Genomic DNA, 19,736 nt, shown 5'->3' with positions numbered 1-19,736 from the left:
TCCAAAAAATAGAAATGGAAGGAAAACTTCTGGACTCATTCTCTGAAACCAGCATTACCTTGATTCCCAAACCAGACAGAGACCCCACAAAAAAGGAGAACTATAGGCCAGTATCCCTGATGAACATGGATGCAAAAATTCCCAACAAGATACTAGCAAATCAAATTCAACAGCATGTAAAAAGAATTATTCACCATGATCAAGTGGGATTCATTCCTGGGCTGCAGGCCTGGTTGAATATTTGCAAATCAATCAGTGTGATACATCACATTAATAATAGAAAGGATAAGAACCAGATGATCCTGTCAACAGATGCAGAGAAAGCATATGTCACAATACAACATCCTTTCTTAATAAAAACCCTCAAGAAAGTAGGGATAGAAAAACATACTTAAACATCATAAAAGCCATATATAAAAAGCCCACAGCTAATATTATCCTTAATGGGGAAAAACTGAGAGCTTTCCTGAGATCAGGAACATGACAGGGATGTCCATTCTCACCGCTGTTGTTTAACATAGTGTTGGAAGTCATAGCATCAGCAGTCAGACAACAAAAGGAAATCAAAGGCATCAAAATTGGCAAAGGAGTCGAACTTTCACTTTCCACAGTCGACATACTCTGCATGGAAAACCCATAAGACTCCACCAAAAGACTCCTAGAACTGATACATGAATTTAGCAAAGTTTCAGGGTACAAAATCAATGTACAGAAATTGGTTGCATTTTTATACACCAGTAATGGAGCAACAGAAAGAGAAATAAAGAAACTGATTCCATTTACAATTGCACCAAGAACCATAAAATACCTAGGAATAAACCTAACCAAAGATGTAAAAGATCTGTATGCTGAAAACTATGGAAAGCTTATGAGGGAAACTGAAGAAGACACAAAAAAATGGAAAAACATCACATGCTCATGGATTGGAAGAATAAATATTGTTAAAATGTCAATACTACCCAAAGCAATCTACACATTCAATGCAATCCCAGTGAAAATTGCACCGGCATTCTTCTCAAAACTAGAACAAACAATCCTAAAATTTGTATGGAACTAGAAAAGACCCCAAATGACCAAAGTGATATTGAAGAAGAAAACCAAAGCGGGAGGCATCACAATCCCAGACTTTAGCCTCTACTACAAAGCTGTAATCAACACAGTAGCACAAAAACAGACACATAGACCAATGGAATAGAATAGAGACCCCAAAATTGGACCCACAAATGTATGGCCAACTAATCTTTGACAAAGCAAGAAAAAGTGTCCAATGGAAAAGACAGTCTCTTTAGCAAATGGTGCTGGGAGAACTGGACAGGAACATGCAGAAGAATGAATCTAGACCACTTTCTTACACGATACACAAAAATAAACTCAAAATGGTGAAAGACCTGAATGTGAGACAGGAAACCATCAAAACCCTAGAGGAGAAAGCAGGCTCTTTGACCTCAGCCACAGCAATTTCTTACTCAACACATCTCCAAAGGCAAAGGAATTAAAAGTAAAAATGAACTATTGGGACCTCATCAAGATAAAAGGCTTCTGCACTGCAAAGGAAACAACAAAACTAAAGGCAGCCAATGGAATGGGAAAAGATATTTGCAAATGACCTATCAGATAAAGGGCTGGTATCCAAAATCTATAAAGAACTTACCAAACTCCACACCCAAAAAACAAATAATCCAGTGAAGAAATGGGCAGAAGACATGAATAGACACTTTTCCAAAGAAAACATCCAGATGGGCAGCAGACACACGAAACGATGCTCATCATGAAACGTCACTCATCATCAGGGAAATACAAATCAAAGCCACACTGAGATACCACCTCACACCGGTCAGAGTGGCTAAAATGAACAAATCAGGAAACTATAGATGCTGGCGAGGATATGGAGAAATGGGAACCCTCTTGCACTGTTGGTGGGAATGCAGACTGGTACAGCCACTTTGGAAAACAGTGTGTAAGTTCCTCAAAAATTAAAAATAGAACTACTCTATGACCCAGCAATAGCACTACTAGGAGTGCTAATGCATAGGGGCACATGTACCCCAATGTTTATAGCGGCACTTTCAACAATAGCCAAATTATGGAAAGAGCCTAAATGTCCATCAACTGATGAATGGATAAAGAAGATGTGGTTTAGGGGCGCCTGGGTGGCGCAGTCGGTTAAGCGTCCGACTTCAGCCAGGTCACGATCTCGCGGTCCGCGAGTTTGAGCCCCGCGTCGGGCTCTGGGCTGATGGCTCGGAGCCTGGAGCCTGTTTCAGATTCTATGTCTCCCTCTCTCTCTGCCCCTCCCCCGTTCACGCTCTGTCTCTCTCTGTCCCAAAAATAAATTAAAAACGTTGAAAAAAAAAATTAAAAAAAAAAAAAGAAAAAAAAAAGATGTGGTTTATATATACAATGGAATACTACTTGGCAATGAGAAAGAATGAAATCATGCCCTTTGCAGCAACGTGGATGGAACTGCAAGGTAACTGAGTGAAATAGGTTAGTCAGAGAAGGACAGATATCATGTGTTTTCACTCATGTGTGGATCTTGAGAAACTTAACAGAAGTCTGTGGGGGAAGGGAAGGGGAAAAAATAATTATAAACAGAGAGGGAGAGAGGCAAACCACAAGAGACTCTTAAATACAGAGAACTAACTGAGGGTGGATGTGGGGGGAGAGGGGAAAATGGGTGATGGGCATTGAGGAGGGCACTTGCTGGGATGAGCATTGTGTGTTGTATGTAAGCCAATTTGACAATAAATTGTATATTTTTTAAATTTTTAAAAAATAAATAAAATAAATAAATAAAAATACTAACAAACAGAATTCAGCATTGTAGTAAAAGGATTACATACCCTGACCAAGCAGGATTTATTCCTGACTGCAAGGATGGTTCAACATATACAAATTGAGTAACGTAATATGCCACATTAACAGGAAAACAACCACAGGATTATTTCAATCAATGCAGAAAAAGCATTTGACAAAATTGAACACCCTTTCATGGTAAAAACACTTTACACGAACTAGGAATAGAAAGAAACTACCTTGAGGCACCTGGATGGCTGTCGGTTGAGCATCCAACTCTTGATTTTGGTTCAGGTCACAATCCTAGGGTTGTGGGATTGAGCCCTGTGTTGGACTCCATGCTGAATGTGGAGCCTTCTTGGGATTCTCTCTCTCTCTCTCTCTCTCTCTCTCTCTCTCTCTCTCTCTGTCTCTGTCTCTCTGTGCCCTCTGCCCTTCTCCCCTGCTTGCTCTCTGTCTTTCTAAACTTAAAATAAAAATTTTTTAATTGAAAAAAAGGAAACTACCTTAATGTAATAAAAGCCATATATGAAAAATTCACTTTAAACATCATACTCAGTGGTGAAAGACTGAAAAAATTTCCTCTAATAAATAGAAACAAGGCAAGGATCCCTGCTTTCATCACTTCTGTTCAACATAGTCCTGGAAGTGTTAGTGAGCACAGTTTGGCTAGGAAATAAAGGAAAGGAAATAAGGAAAAAAAGGAAATAAAGGGTAGCCAGACAGGAAAAAAAGCAAACTTACCTCTTTGCAGGTGATATGATCTCACATGTAAAAAAAACTCTAAAAGATTCCAAACACAAAAATATTGTTAGAATAAATAATTCAGTAAAGTAGCAAAATATAAAGTCAGCACACAAAAATCAGTTGCATTTCAGGGCACCTGGGTGGCTCAGTTCCTGATCTCACGGTTCATGAGTTTGAGCCCTGTGTTGGGCTCTCTGCTAACAGCTCAGAGCCTAGAGTCTCCTTCAGATTCTGTGTCTCCCTCACTCTCTGCCCCTCCCCTGATCACACTGTCTCTCTGTCTCAAAAATAAGTAAACATTTTAAAAAATCAGTTCCATTTCTATACATAAGCAATAAATAATCTGAAAAGGAAATGACAAAAGCAATTGCATTTATAAAAGAATATCAAAAAGAATAAAATACTTAGGAATCAAACAAGGAAGTGAAAGACTTGCTCACTAAAAACATTGCTGAAAGAAATTAAAGAAGACATAAATAAATGGAAACATATCCTGTGTTCATGGATTGGAAGACTTAATATTCTTAAAATGTTTATACGGACCAAAGTTATCTACAGATTTAGTGCAATCTCTATCAAAATGCCAATGACATTTTTGCAGAAATAGAAGACCACCCATTCTAATATTCATATGGAATCTCAGAGGACCCAAATAGCCAAAACAACTTTGAAAAAGAACTCATACTTCCTGATTTCAAAACTTACTACAAACTAGACCCTGGGAAGATGGCAGCGTAGGAGGACGCTGGGCTCACTGCGCATCCTGCTGATCACTAAGATTCCACCTACACCTGCCTAAATAACCCAGAAAACCGCCAGAAGACTAGCAGAATGGAGTCTCCAGAGCCAAACACAGACAAGAGGCCCACGGAAGAGGGCAGGAAGGGCGGCGAGGTGGTGTGTGCTACACAGACTGGCAGGAGGGAGCCGGGTTGGAGGGGCGGCCCACCGGCCAAGCAGAGCCCCCGAGTCTGACTGGCAAAAGCAGAGGGGCCGGACGGAGTATGTTCGGACAGCAAGCGGGACTTGACATCTGGAACGTTATAAGCTAACAGCTCTGCTCAGAGAACAGGAGGGCTGGAGGACAACGGGAGGGAGAGTTGTTGAGCCCTGGACGAGAGAGCTCAGGTTGGCGGGGAACAAAAGCGCTCGCCAGTGCCATCTCCCTGGCCCCTCCCCCAGCCAAAATCCCAAAGGGAACCAGTTCCCGACAGGGAACTTGCTTGCACCATGCAAACACTGAATGGTGTGCTTCTGCGGATCCATCCCTCCGGCGGGTCTGACTCCCTCCCGGTGCTGCAGGGCCCCTCCCCGAGGCGGATCTCCGAAGGAAAAGTGAGCTGAGCCTGCCCCTCCCGCCCCTGTGCACCTTGCCGATCCACCCCAGCTAATACACCAGATCCCCAGCACCACAAGTCTGGCAGTGTGCAAGTAGCCCAGACGGGCCACACCACCCCACAGTGAATCCTGCCCCTAGGAGAGGGGAAGTGAAGGCACACACCAGTCTGACTGGCCCCAGCAGTGGGCTGGGGCAGACATCAGGTCTGACTGCGGCCCCACCCACCAACGCAAGTTATTCAAGACAGCACAGGGGAAGTGCCCCGCAGTCCCGCACCACTCCAGGTAATATCCAAAATGACGAAACGGAAGAATTCCCCTCAAAAAAACGTCCAGGAAATAACAACAGCTAACAAACTGATCAAAACGATTTAAACAATATAACAGAAAGTGAATTTGGAATAATAGTCATAAAATTAATCGCTGGGCTTGAAAGCAGTATAAAGGATAGCAGAGAATCTATTGCTACAGAGATCAAGGACCTAAGGAACAGCCAGGAGGAGCTAAAAAATGCTATCAATGAGCTGCAAAATAAAATGGAGACAACCACGGCTCGGATTGAAGAGGCAGAGGAGAGAATAGGTGAACTAGAAGATAAAATTATGGAAAAAGAAGAAGCTGAGAAAAAGAGAGATAAAAAAATCCAGGAGTATGAGGGGAAAATTAGAGAACTAAGTGATCCACTAAAGAGAAATAATATACGCGTAATTGGTATTCCAGAGGAGGAAGAGAGAGGGAAAGGTGCTGAAGGTGTACTTGAAGAAATAATAGCTGAGAATTTCCCTGATCTGGGGAAGGAAAAAGGCATTGAAATCCAAGAGGCACAGAGAACTCCCTTCAGACGTAACTTGAATCAATCTTCTGCACGACATATCATAGTGAAACTGGCAAAATACAAGGATAAAGAGAAAATTCTGAAAGCAGCTAGAGATAAACGTGTTCTACCATATAAAGGGAGACCTATAAGACTCGTGACCGATCTCTCTAATGAAACTTGGCAGGCCAGAAAGGAATGGCCGGAGATCTTCAATGTGATGAACAGAAAAAAAATATACAGCCGAGAATCCTTTATCCAGCAAGTCTGTCGTTTAGAATAGAAGGAGAGATAAAGGTCTTCCCAAACAAACAAAAACTGAAGGAATTTGTCACCACTAAACCAGCCCTACAAGAGATCCTAAGGGGGATCCCATGAGACAAAGTACCAGAGACATCGCTACAAGCATGAAACCTACGGACATCACAATGACTCTAAACCCATATCATTCTATAATAACACTGAATGTAAATGGACTAAATGCGCCAACCAAAAGACATAGGGTATCAGAATGGATAAAAAATAAGACCCATCTATTTGCTGTCTACAAGAGACTCATTTTAGACCTGAGGACACCTTCAGATTGACAGTGAGGGGATGGAGAACTATTTATCATGCCACTGGAAGTCAAAAGAAAGTGGAGTAGCCATACTTACATCAGACAAATGAGATTTTAAATTAAAGTCTGTAACAAGAGATGAAGAAGGGCATTATATAATAATCGCAGGGTCTATCCATCAGGAAGAGCTAACAATTATAAATGTCTATGCACCAAATTCAGGAGCCCCCAAATATATTAAACAATTACTCACAAACATAAGCAACCTTATTGATAAGAATGTGGTAATTGCAGGGGACTTTAACACCCCACTTACAGAAATGGATAGATCATCTAGACACACAGTCAATAAAGAAACAAGGACCCTGAATGATACATTGGATCAGATGGACTTGACAGATATATTTAGAACTCTGCATCCCAAAGCAACAGAATATACTTTCTTCTCAAGTGCACATGGAACATTCTCCAAGATAGATCACATAATGGGTCATAAAACAGCCCTTCGTAAGTATACAAGAATTGAAATCATACCATGCATACTTTCAGACCACAATGTAAAGAACACCCTACTAAAGAATGAGTGGGTCAACCAGGCAATTAGAGAAGAAATTAAAAAATATATGGAAACAAACGAAAATGAAAATACAATAATCCAAACGCTTTGGGATGCTGCGAAGGCAGTCCTGAGAGGAAAATACATTGCAATCCAGGCCTATCTCAAGAAACAAGAAAAATCCCAAATACAAAATCTAACAGCACACCTAAAGGAAATAGAAGCAGAACAGCAAAGACAGCCTAAACCCAGCAGAAGAAGAGAAATAATAAAGATCAGAGCAGAAATAAACAATATAGAATCTAAAAAAACTGTAGAGCAGATCAGCGAAACCAAGAGTTGGTTTTTTGAAAAAATAAACAAAATTGATAAACCTCTAGCCAAGCTTCTCAAAAAGAAAAGGGAGATGACCCAAATAGATAAAATCATGAATGAAAATGGAATTATTACAGCCAATCCCTCAGAGATACAAGCAATTATCAGGGAATACTATGAAAAATTATATGCCAACAAACTGGACAACCTGGAAGAAATGGACAAATTCCTAAACACCCACATGCTTCCAAAACTCAATCAGGAGGAAATAGAAAGCTTGAACAGACCCATAACCAGTGAAGAAATTGAATCAGTCATCAAAAATCTCCCAACAAATAAGAGTCCAGGACCAGATGGCTTCCCAGGGGAGTTCTACCAGATGTTTAAAGCAGAGGTAATACCTATCCTTCTCAAGCTATTCCAAAAAATAGAAAGGGAAGGAAAACTTCCAGACTCATTCTATGAAGCCAGTATTACTTTGATTCCTAAACCAGACAGAGACCCAGTAAAAAAAGAGAACTACAGGCCAATATCCCTGATGAATATGGATGCAAAAATTCTCAATAAGATACTAGCAAATCGAATTCAACAGCATATAAAAAGAATTATTCACCATGATCAGGTGGGATTCATTCCTGGGATGCAGGGCTGGTTCAACATTTGCAAATCAATCAATGTGATACATCACATTAATAAAAGAAAAGATAACCATATGATCCTGTCAGTTAATGCAGAAAAGGTCTTTGACAAAATTCAGCAAGGCTTTGTTAATAAAAACCCTTCAGAAAGTCGGGATAGAAGGAACATACTTAAACATCATAAAAGCTGTTTATGAAAAGCCCACAGCTAACCTCATCCTCAACGGGGAAAAATTCAGACCTTTTTCCCTGAGATCAGGAACACGACAGGGATGTCCACTGTCACCACTGTTGTTTAACATAGTGTTGGAAATTCTAGCATCAGCAAACAGACAACAAAAGGAAATCAAAGGCATCAAAATTGGCAAAGATGAAGTTAAGCTTTCACTTTTTGTAGATGACATGATATTATACATGGAAAATCCAATAGACTCCACCAAAAGTCTGCTAGAACTGATACATGAATTCAGCAAAGTTGCAGGATACAAAATCAATGTACAGAAATCAGTTCCATTCTTATAACTAGTAATGAAGCAACAGAAAGACAAATAAAGAAACTGATCCCATTCACAGTTGCACCAAGAAGCATAAAATACCTAGGAATAAACCTAACCAAAGATGTAAAAGATCTGTATGCTGAAAACTATAGAAAGCTTATGAAGGAAATTGAAGAAGATATAAAGAAATGGAAAAACATTCCATGCTCATGGATTGGAAGAATAAATATTGTCAAAATGTCAATACTACCCAAAGCTATCTACACATTCAGTGCAATCCCAATCAAAATTGCACCAGCATTCTTCTCGAAACTAGAACAAGCAATCCTAAAATTCATATGGAACCACAAAAGGCCCCGAATAGCCAAAGTAATTTTGAAGAAGACCAAAGCAGGAGGCATCACAATCCCAGACTTTAGCCTCTACTACAAAGCTGTCATCATCAAGACAGCATGGTATTGGCACAAAAACAGACACATAGACCAATGGAATAGAATAGAAACCCCAGAACTAGACCCACAAACGTATGGCCAACTAATCTTTGACAAAGCAGGAAAGGTCATCCAATGGAAAAAAGACAGTCTCTTTAACAAATGGTGCTGGGGGAACTGGACAGCCACATGCAGAAGATTGAAACTAGACCACTTTCTCACACCATCACAAAAACAAACTCAAAATGGATAAAGGACCTGAATGTGAGACAGGAAACCATCAAAACCCTAGAGGAGAAAGCAGGAGAAGACCTCTCTGACCTCAGCCGTAGCAATTTCTTACTTGACACATCCCCAAAGGCAAGGGAATTAAAAGCAAAAATGAATTACTGGGACCTTATGAAGATAAAAAGCTTCTGCACAGCAAAGGAAACAACCAACAAAACTAAAAGGCAACCAACGGAATGGGAAAAGATATTTGCAAATGACATATCGGACAAAGGGCTAGTACCCAAAATCTATAAAGAGCTCACCAAACTCCACACTCGAAAAACAAATAACCCAGTGAAGAAATGGGCAGAAAACATGAATAGACACTTCTCTAAAGAAGACATCCGGATGGCCAACAGGCACATGAAAAGATGCTCAACGTCACTCCTCATGAGGGAAATACAAATCAAAACCACACTCAGATATCACCTCACATCAGTCAGAGTGGCCAAAATGAACAAATCAGGAGACTATAGATGCTGGAGAGGATGTGGAGAAACGGGAACCCTCTTGCACTGTTGGTGGGAATGCAAATTGGTGCAGCCACTCTGGAAAACAGTGTGGAGGTTCCTCAAAAAATTAAAAATAGACCTACCCTATGACCCAGCAGTAGCACTGCTAGGAATTTACCCAAGGGATACAGGAGTACTGATGCATAAGGGCACTTGTACCCCAATGTTTATAGCAGCACTCTCAACAATAGCCAAATTATGGAAAGAGCCTAAATGTCCATCAACTGATGAATCGATAAAGAAATTGTGGTTTATATACACAATGGAGTACTACATGGCAATGAGAAAGAATGAAATCTGGCCTTTTGTAGCAACGTGGATGGAACTGGAGAGTGTGATGCTAAGTGAAATAAGCCATACAGAGAAAGACAGATACCATATGGTTTCACTCTTATGTGGATCCTGAGAAACTTAACAGAAACCCGTGGGAGAGGGGAAGGAAAAAAAAAAAAAAAGAGGTTAGAGTGGGAGAGAGCCAAAGCATAGGAGACTGTTAAAAACTGAGAACAAACTGAGGGTTGATGGGGGGTGGGAGGGAGGGGAGGGTGGGTGATGGGTATTGAGGAGGGCACCTTTTGGGATGAGCGCTGGGTGTTGTATGGAAACCAATTTGACAATAAATTTCATATATTGAAGAAAAAAAAACTTACTACAAACTATAGTAATCAACGCAATGAGGTATTAGCATAAAGACAGACATATAAATCAACAAAATAGAATAGAGAGCCCAGAATAAAGCCTCACCTATATGGTCAAAAGATTTTTGACAAGTGTGCCAAGACAATTCAATGGGAAGTCTTTCAGCAAATGGTCCTGGGAGAACTGTATATCCACATGCAAAAAGGAAGTTATACCCTCACCTAACACCATATACAAAAATTAACTCAAAATGGATTAAGAACCTAAATGTAAGACCTAAAATAATAAAACTCTTAGAAGAAAACATAGGACAAAAACTTCATGACATTGGATTTGGCAATGGTTTCTTGGCTATGACCCCAAGGATAGACAAAAAATTGTCTATTTGTAAAAATAGAGAAACTGGAATTTATGAAAATTAAAAAACTTTTATGCATAAAAAGACATTATCAATGAAATAAAAGGGGAGCATGCAGGATAGGAGAAAATATTTGCAGATCATATCTCTAATAAAGGATTAATATTCAGAATATATAGAGAAAGTCTTGAAACTCAACAACAGAAAAGAGAACCTAATTAAAAAATAGGCAAAGGACTCAAATGGACATTTCTCCGAAGAAGATACACTAATGACCAACAAGTGCATGAAAAGATTCTCAGCATCACTAATCATTAGGGAAATACAAATCAAAACTATAGTGAAATGCCACCTCCCACCCATTAAAATGGCTGCTATCAAAACAAAAACCAGAAGACAAGTGTTGGCAAGAATGTAGAGAAATTGGAACCATGTGCACTGTTGGGAATGTGAAATGGTACAGGTGTTGTGGAAAACAGTATGGTGACTCCTCAGAAACTTAAAAATAGAATTACATATGATCCAGCAATTCTGCTTCTGACTATATAAGCAAAAGAATCGAAACAGAAAAAAAAAAAATTGAAAGCAGAATCTCAAAGAGATATTTGTACATCCATATTCATAGCAGTATTCACAATAGCTAAAATGTGAAAGCAACCCCATTGTCCGTCAGTGGATGAATGGCTAGGCAAAATGTGGAATATCCACACAATGAAATATTACTCAGACTTAAAATTAAGGAAAATTCTGGGGCACCTGGGTGGCTCAGTCAGTTAAATGTCCGACTTCAGCTCAGGTCATGATCTCGCGGTTTGTGAGTTTGAGCCCTGCATTGGACTCTGTGCTGACAGCTCAGAACTTGGAGCCTGCTTCAAATTGTGTGTCTCCCTCTCTCTCTCAGCCCCTCCCCCACTCAGATGCTTGCTTGCTCGCTCTCTCTCAAAAATAAATAAAACATTTTTAAAAATGGGGGAAATTCTGCAATAGGCTACAATACTGACAAACTTTTAGGACGTTTTGCTAAGGGAAAAAAGGAATTCCAAAAAAGGCAAATACTGTATAATTCCATTTATATGAGATTTTTAGAGCGGTCAAAATCATAGAGATAGAAAGTAGGATGGTAGTTGTGAGGGGCTGTAGGTAGTGGAGAATAGGAAGTTGTAGAGTTTCAGTTTACAAGATGAAGAGTTATGGTCTTAACCGTCACAAGATGGAAGAGAACGGTTGCACAACAGTGTGAATATTTAATACCACTGAACTGTGCAGTTAAAAATAGTTAAGACACACTAAATATAATTTATGTATGTTTTACTGCAATTTAAAAAAACAACTTACTGATTTCCTGTACATGTGGAGTTTTTAGTGATTAAAATTCTTTAATGAGTATTTTGATTTACTTAGATTGTATCAAGAATAGTAGGAGCTGACCTTGGTCATTATCTATACTTGGTGTTTGTCCAGGCCCATTAAATATTATAGAGATTCAATTAAATCACATAATGGATTTCTGTATCTTTCTTGATTATGGAAATCGTGTTATTTTTATTTAGAGATTTCTGTTGGTGGGGTAGTCCAAATAGATGGATCACATTTAACTTGGTGTTGACTTTCACTTTCCTCACCTGCTACATTGAATGAAGCAGGCTTACTTTTCAGAGAGAGTAGGAGGAAGTATTAAATAAAACTTTAAGCAATATAATTTATTTCTAATGTTCTCCTTATGTTTTCAGAATGTAAATCCAGAACCATTCAAACCATAAAATATTCTCCTTTTGTAAACTTTTTTTTTTAGAAAATTTTATTTTTTAAGTAATCTTTACACCCAACATGGGGCCCGAGCTCACAACCCCGAGATCAAGAGTTGTGTGCTCTACATACCAAGGCACCCCTCAAACCTTCTCCTTTTAAACTCTGTCCCAAAATATTACTAGATGAAGGAGAGCAGTGGCACAATATTATCAAAACTGGAATTTATTTTTTCAAGTTTAAATAGAGCTTGATTTAAATCTAAGGACAGAATGTCTTGATAAATATTTTAAAAGGAAGAGTTTTTATATTTTATCTTTAAAAAGAAGAATATAAAATGTCAGTACACTTGAGAATTTTGGTATGATGTGGTAGCCTTTTTTGGACACACAGAGAATACATGTTTTTACGTATTTTACATGCCTGAGACTGTAAAATTTTGTTGTATATAATGTGAAGGCATTTGTATGTACAAATCTGAGACTATAATTGTGCTTTTATGATATATTTGAATGAATATTAAAAATACAAATATTTTTCTTTTTTCTTTCTATATCTGTAGGAAAGTTCATCTTGCAAAGATTTTTCTATAACAGTCCTCATAGTATCCCCATAAGAACTTCTAATCTTACTAAAACCCTCTAACAAATATTTCATCTTTGAATGCAATGTTTGTGTCAAATGACAAAGGGTGTTCTGTCAGAAATTGAAAATCTAAGACTTGTTACTTGTAAGAAAGTTTATTTCAGTTTGGTTAATTTCATTTCTTTAGAGCCTCCGAAATTCTTGCCCATATCATCAACACCCCAGCCAGAGAGACGGCAGCCACCCCAGAGACGACATTCCATTGAAAAGGAAACACCCACTAATGTAAGACAGTTTTTGCCACCCTCCAAGCAGAGCTCCCGATCTCTTGTAAGTAACTGGAAAACTGCGTAGTAACTTAAGGATCAGTTAGAGACCTGGAATAATTAGCTTTCTTAAGACAACGATTAGGAGAAAAAAATCTTCCAAATTTTAAAAATGATCTTTAAATAGCTTTATTTGTTTTAATATCTAAAGAAAACCAATTCTGACAGTAACCTAAATGAAATTTGACCATTCCTTGTTCATTTAAAGTAGTTTTTTTTCCCCAGAAGAGTTATCAATGGTTGAAAGCATGTATTATTAGTAAAGAAATGCCTTCTTCTTTTCAAAGGGAATTAGTCCACTTAAAAATTGTTAAAATTCATCAAAAAGTTAGCAAAGTCTGACTAAAGTACACTATTTTATTGAGGCAGAAGTATAAGGGGAGAATTTTGATCCATTACAAGCCATTGTACATTGTTTTCAAGTATGTTTTATGATCTTGGAACCAAAGCTGCTATTTGCACTGGATGATGATTTTGCTATTTTCCTGAGACTTCTAGGTTGGTGTAGTGGCTTTGATTCCCAGGACAATGGAAGTAATACGTAGGGCACTGCCAGAAAGAAGTAACAGACCCTCTAACTAAAAGAGGTCTGCAAAGATTTTTTTGTAGTCCACTTGACTTAAGAAATATTTGCAGGTGAGATGAAGGCTTCAATCAGTAATTCTACCAGCAACCTAATATCTAATGTTTTCTCAGAAATTCATGAATAAAAAACACTGGAATATGCCTTGTCTATATTTCAGTCCATATTTTTAGGCTGTCTTGAATTATCAAGGGTTCAAATAAAGCAATAACTGATTTCCCTCCCTCAAAGTAGAAGAAGATAGTATGGTTCTTATGAAGATACCAAGTTTGAACAGAGCTTTCAAGCACTGAAATTTGATCAGTCATCTCTGTTCCTAAAAAGTTCAATTAAGGAACTAATGATTGTGTGTCAGTTCTTGATAGAATTTCTCTAACTCCTAAATAATCACTGAAACATTGATTAAGTATAGCCTCACCAGTAGTTTATCAGCAGAAAAACAGAACTCTTAACCAGACAGGTTGAAACTTTAAAGTCCAAAGACTTTTGTTTATGTGAACAACTTAAATGTATATAAGAGATCGCGAGTCCAATAATCAAGAGGTTCTTCTCTTCAGCCAACTTTTCTCTTAGAAGCCAGTTTATCATTCAGCTGTGTACCTGGCCTTGTGATCATATGACGCCATTGTTGGTGTTAAATTTTAAAATTATCACTGTGGAAGAACTATCAGATCAGTTAAAAGGAATTTCAGCTAGTAAGAGAAATTTTGAATGGAATAGAAGAAATACCATAGAATTAATAGAAGAAAGACCATCAGCCCAAATCAAGGACCCAGAAGTGTATTTCCTGACAAAGGGGGACTCTTAGTGTGTGGTAGGTCAGGCTGTGAGTTGTTTTTTATGGACAAGGAGAGCAACAAAATTTATCTGCAGTCACAGAGAAGAGTCTCAGTGAAAGGCAGTGGGAAAGCACTTCGGTCAGCACTGGATGGCTCAGGTTCTATAGGGAACCACAGCTCACGGGAAGGGCCTCTGGGTGCCAGCTGAGACAAAGTAACCTCCAGTCAGAGTAGTGACTGGTCTCATTAATAGCTTATCTTGAGAAATCCATAATCACACTTGTCTTGTGGTAGTGCTGTCTAGCTTGGTAAGTACTTTAAAAGTATGACCATTAATTTAAACTTTAGCTATATTAAAACAAGGAATCCTTTTGTATTTATAATCCTTACACTGAAAATGGCAGAAATGTCTTTGTTGGTATTCATTTTTGTTTTTATTGTATCTCCGTCTGTTTTCTTAGGATGTTTAAAATGTAATTTTTTTTTCATCACTTGGTCAAATGATTGAGGACGATGGCCCATCTAAGTAAAAGGAGACTTGTCTTTCAGTACCTTCCCCAGTGTGCTGCATGCTCCCCACTGCCCCCAGAGGTGGTTGCCTCTGTCCTGCCTCCTGGTGAGCCCTGTTCAGGGGGCCACTAAGTTAGAAACATCTTAAGTCTCTGGTTTGTGAATTCTGAGATTCCCTAGGAATGACTTCATGGTATGATTACTAATTTGCACATATGGAAGCAGACGTTGGTGTGGACACACACATGTGGAATCTACTGTTAACATCCTCCGTGGTGTTTTTGTTTTGTTTTGTTTTTCTTTCATGCTCTGTAACCACTATTTTTAGGTCACTCATGTTCAGCATTATTTTCTCCTTTTCTTTCCCCCTGCCATTTTCTTTTTCCCTTATCTGTTGTTCAGGTTCCTAGGATAACCAGTGTATGGCCAAGGACGCCTTTCCGACCACTTTTTTCTACCATACAAACAGCTTCTCTGCTCAGCTCTCATCCTTTTGAAGCAGCCATGTTTGGGGTAGCAGGGGCTATGTATTATCTATGTGAGAGAGCTTTTACCAGCAGGTGGAAATCCTCGAAGGTTGGCCTCTTTCTGCTGGTTCTGGGGATTATTTTACTCTATCTCTTTGACAGTGATACCTCAGCTACTGCACTCTGAACAATTAACAGCTTAGATGGGCACTTTGCTTCTGATCGTTGATTCCAGTCTTTTGTAGGATGCATAGATTACACCATGATCTCAGTTGAGAGGAAAATGACCTTGAAAGGACAACAAACTCAAAATGCAGCATCGGATTAGAGGGACCTGTGAGTGACCCAGTTATACGGCAGGAAGAATGCCGTCTCCTCTCCATGTGCAGGGGCACTCAGATAGCCTGTGGGTGCTTGCCTCCCAGGGTCTTCCCGCCATCGGATCGGCATTTGCTCCCTCATTCAGCTGGCAGAGCAACCGCCTGCCAGGCCATATAGCCACAGGGGACTCCCCCACAACCCATGGAACCATGTCATTTCTTGTTTCCCACACACCCCGCCATGAGCTGAGAGGGGCTGTGCACCTGTAGCCCATGCCTGCCCTGGGCTCCAAGAACCTTCTTCCCCACACCATTCGTACAGCTGCATTGTGTTTGTCAGAGTGTGGCATGGTGTTTAGGACAACCCACTTCTCCTAGAAGTTTTAAGTTTTCCTTTTATTGATGCGGTTATTTTAAATTTTTTTTTTTAATTTTTTTTTTCAACGTTTTTTATTTATTTTTGGGACAGAGAGAGACAGAGCATGAATGGGGGAGGGGCAGAGAGAGAGGGAGACACAGAATCGGAAACAGGCTCCAGGCTCTGAGCCATCAGCCCAGAGCCTGACGCAGGGCTCGAACTCACGGACCGTGAGATCGTGACCTGGCTGAAGTCGGACGCTTAACCGACTGCGCCACCCAGGCGCCCCTTAAATATTTTAAATAAGGATGCATTTTATTATTGTTTTTTAGGTTTTCATACAGAATTATTTTTTAAAGAAAATCCAATACTTTCCAAACTCCAGTGAAATAAAAAGCCCTCAAACTAGGCCCAAGCTTCCCCTGCCCCCCAGAGTAGCATGTGCTGCTGACTAGTGTTCGCAGCTGCCTGGTCTGTTCTGCTTCGTATAGGGTCCTGGCTCTGTGAGGTCCTTTATTTACTAAACATATCCTTGACAAATGAACCAGCAGCTGGTTTCTTTGTTATTCTTTATTACTCATTTTGGTTTGGAAAAGAGACTCTGAATGTAAATGAAATACAACAAATTCCTTTCTCTTCTTATTTGTCATGAAATAGAGGCTAGATCTCTATTCTTTTTCCCATTTTAGATCTTGGCCCTTTGGGCAGTACATGGTCAGGTGCACGGATGGCATTTTAATTCCTGTCACTCTTACTGCTGCTATTACTGGAGATCTGCTGACATTTTTATACATTTTTTTAATTTGTTTTATTTTTTTTTTTTTTTAATTCACATCCAAATTAGTTAGCATATAGTGCAACAATGATTTCAGGAGTAGATTCTTTAGTGCCCCGTACCCATTTAGCCCATCCCCCTTCCCACAACCTCTCCCATAACCCTCAGTTTGTTCTCCATATTTATGAGTCTCTTCTGTTTTGTCCCCCTCCCTGTTTTTATATTATTTTTGTTTGACATTTTTATTTTTATTTTCAATACTCCCCAGACAGAGATATCTGTATACTAAGTCTACATATTACTGTGGGCAAACAGTTCACTTTGACTTTTAAAATTGAACCTGAAAAAAGAGAAGAGTAATTGAACTTAATAGGTGCTATTTTAATTTAAATCTGCCTTTGATTTATTAAAAAACTCAAAACAGCAATGGTCATTTTGGATAATTTTCAAATATCTGCTACTTACAAAGTTTTTGCTAATTAAGAATACTATATAAAATATAACTATTCCCATTCTTTCTGTGGCTCAGTAACCAGAGTATACATTATGTTCTCTAATTTCTGTGCTCCCTAACTCTGACCCTTCTGGATGGTAAATGTAACCAGAATATTCAACACAAACTCAGCCATTTTAGTGACATACATCAAAAGTAAGTTCTAAAGGCTCATCTCCCCCTATAGCATATTGTAATCTTTATTAAAACTCTTTCAGATTTAGCTTCCCTTTCCTAAATTTAGGAGTGAGATTGAGGCACAGAGAAGCAAGAGGATTTTAGAGTCCCATGTCTGGCTGTGACAATGAGCTCTGGGCATGTGGAGGAATGACCGAGGGCTCTCACTCACTGTTAAAGCCCCAAATGCTCCTCACATTTTGGAGCTTTAATATCTCCGCAAGATCTGTTAAAGTTAAGGCTTAATTTGGCATTGGGGATGTTTAATTTTTTTGCCAATTGAAAAAAAATAATGAAAACTATTCTAGTAACTGTTTATTATTTTCTTTCATGTTGCATTAAAGTTTTGTTGTCCTTGGGAAAGCACCAGAATTAAAACATTAGCATTTGACCTGATGGAAATTATTTTACTAAACAGTAATCTGCCTGAAAGTTAGAGAAAGAACAAGAACACCCACAAAATACAGTTTCTTATTATGTCTTACGAAGTACTGGATTTGCATATGGTTCAAAGCAGTAAGTTGAAAGTATGCTTGACTAAGCCCTTTTGTGATTTAAGACTGGGAAGAGGGAAGTAGAGCCTGTCAGGTCTATTATGTGTGTTAGGATCTCCCTGCAAATAAAAAGGATTCCCATCTACCGGAAATGTTTACCATCCCAGGCATCCCAGTTGTTAAGTTAATTAAATTGGCACTATTTGCCATCTTCCCATAGCAGCAAATCTCAGGTATTGATTCTCTGATTAGTTACTAGATTCATACATTATTTTGTTCCACCTCAGCAATTTTGTCACATGGTTAACTATCAGAAAATGCACAAAAATCATACTCAGCAAATGAATAAAAAAGACCATAGGAAACTTCTTATGAAATATGTTAAAAGCTGAGAAAAGCCATCATTCAGACATGTGCAGCCGACAATACCTATCTCCTGCAGAATTGTAGTGGCCTAACCTTCACACAGGCAGTGCATTGTTCCTACTTGACACTAAGCTGTTTTCTCAGGGTGGAAGAAAACTGAGTGGATATTGGACACCAATTTAATCCTGTTATGTTTGAAAACTTTTCCCATCGAAAGAGAAAATTATGTGATTGTGATTTTTTAAAAAATATTTTAGACTAGCAAATGATACAGTCTTCCTGAACAGACTACCTTCCCACTCTCTGGATACAGCTTAGTATCCTCTTAAACATTCCTCTTAAAAATTCAATTGCAGGATTTTTTTCCAAAACATTGTTAAGCAAATTTAAAGTTAGCCTGACCAGACATGATTTTGTATTGATTGTTAGTAAGAAGCAGTTCTTCAAACTACTTTTTTTTTAGTAAATGCTAATGTTTATCAAGTTTGCAACCTAGATTTGTTTTTGTTTTTTCTGATTGAAAGACAGAACTGAATGTTAAAACTCCATAAACTGACTGCATTCAGAGTCATGTGCTTTCTCATTTGGCTTGTTGGATTCCAGAATGCCTGTGAGCAATGCTATTGTGTGTGTGTGGGAGCGAATTATAATGTGTTTGCACTGAGAACATTAAGTCTCAGTGTCCCTACACCACAATGGCCCCTGTGAAGCCTGGCAGGGTGAGAATGCACAAGACCGTTCTGTCTTTCTATTAGATCCACCAATCAAACACGGGGCCGGATGGGGAGCAGATGGGGGTGAGGCTCTTTATTCAGTGGGATCAGTTACATCAACATCTTCCTCAGCTGTTTTTAGGGAAGCCATTACCATAAGACAGCCGGCATAAATATTTATTGTGAAATTCTTAAGATTTTCTCCACATCTTTCCAGTGCTGATTGTACATTCAGCAGTTGTTTAAAAGTAATAACAGAAATCTAGAGAACAGTGGTGCAGCCTGTAGAGGTTGCTTTTTGGCTGGAAACTGCACCAGTAGTTACATGTTACAGTTCTGCTCATACCATTAGGATTTTTCTCAATGTGCTGATGTAACTTACCACTAAATAATGCTTCTCAGTATAAATTACTAACCACCTCCTTTTGGCTATTCTGGGTACCACAAACCAGTTTTCTAAATAGTACCAATGTTGTAGATTTGTTATTTAAGTATTAGCATATAGTATGCAAATAACAGGAAGCAATGTCTTTGCAGAATTGTAGGAGAAAACAGATGTCAATTTGTTTTAGAA

General features: G+C 38.8%; 1 protein-coding gene across 6 annotated transcripts in view; it reads left to right on the top strand.

Moving 5' to 3' along the window:
* Positions 1 to 19,736, top strand: part of SPIRE1 (spire type actin nucleation factor 1) — a 202,894-nt gene that overhangs the window by 176,250 nt on the left and 6,908 nt on the right. For 4 of the 6 annotated variants that reach the window (XM_058692763.1, XM_058692762.1, XM_058692761.1 and 1 more), the window contains 2 exons: positions 12,989 to 13,131; positions 15,402 to 15,575. In XM_058692763.1, the coding sequence (XP_058548746.1) occupies positions 12,989 to 13,131; positions 15,402 to 15,575 (317 nt within the window). The remainder of the gene's footprint in view (positions 1 to 12,988; positions 13,132 to 15,401; positions 15,576 to 19,736) is intronic. The other 2 variants (XM_058692765.1, XM_058692764.1) reach the window with 1 other exon arrangement.

The sequence above is a fragment of the Neofelis nebulosa genome, chromosome 11 (genome assembly GCF_028018385.1).
Source record: "Neofelis nebulosa isolate mNeoNeb1 chromosome 11, mNeoNeb1.pri, whole genome shotgun sequence".
Taxonomy (NCBI): Eukaryota; Metazoa; Chordata; class Mammalia; order Carnivora; family Felidae; genus Neofelis; species Neofelis nebulosa.
Note: the sequence above shows the minus strand (reverse complement) of the source record. Positions and strands in the feature narration are given on the sequence as shown.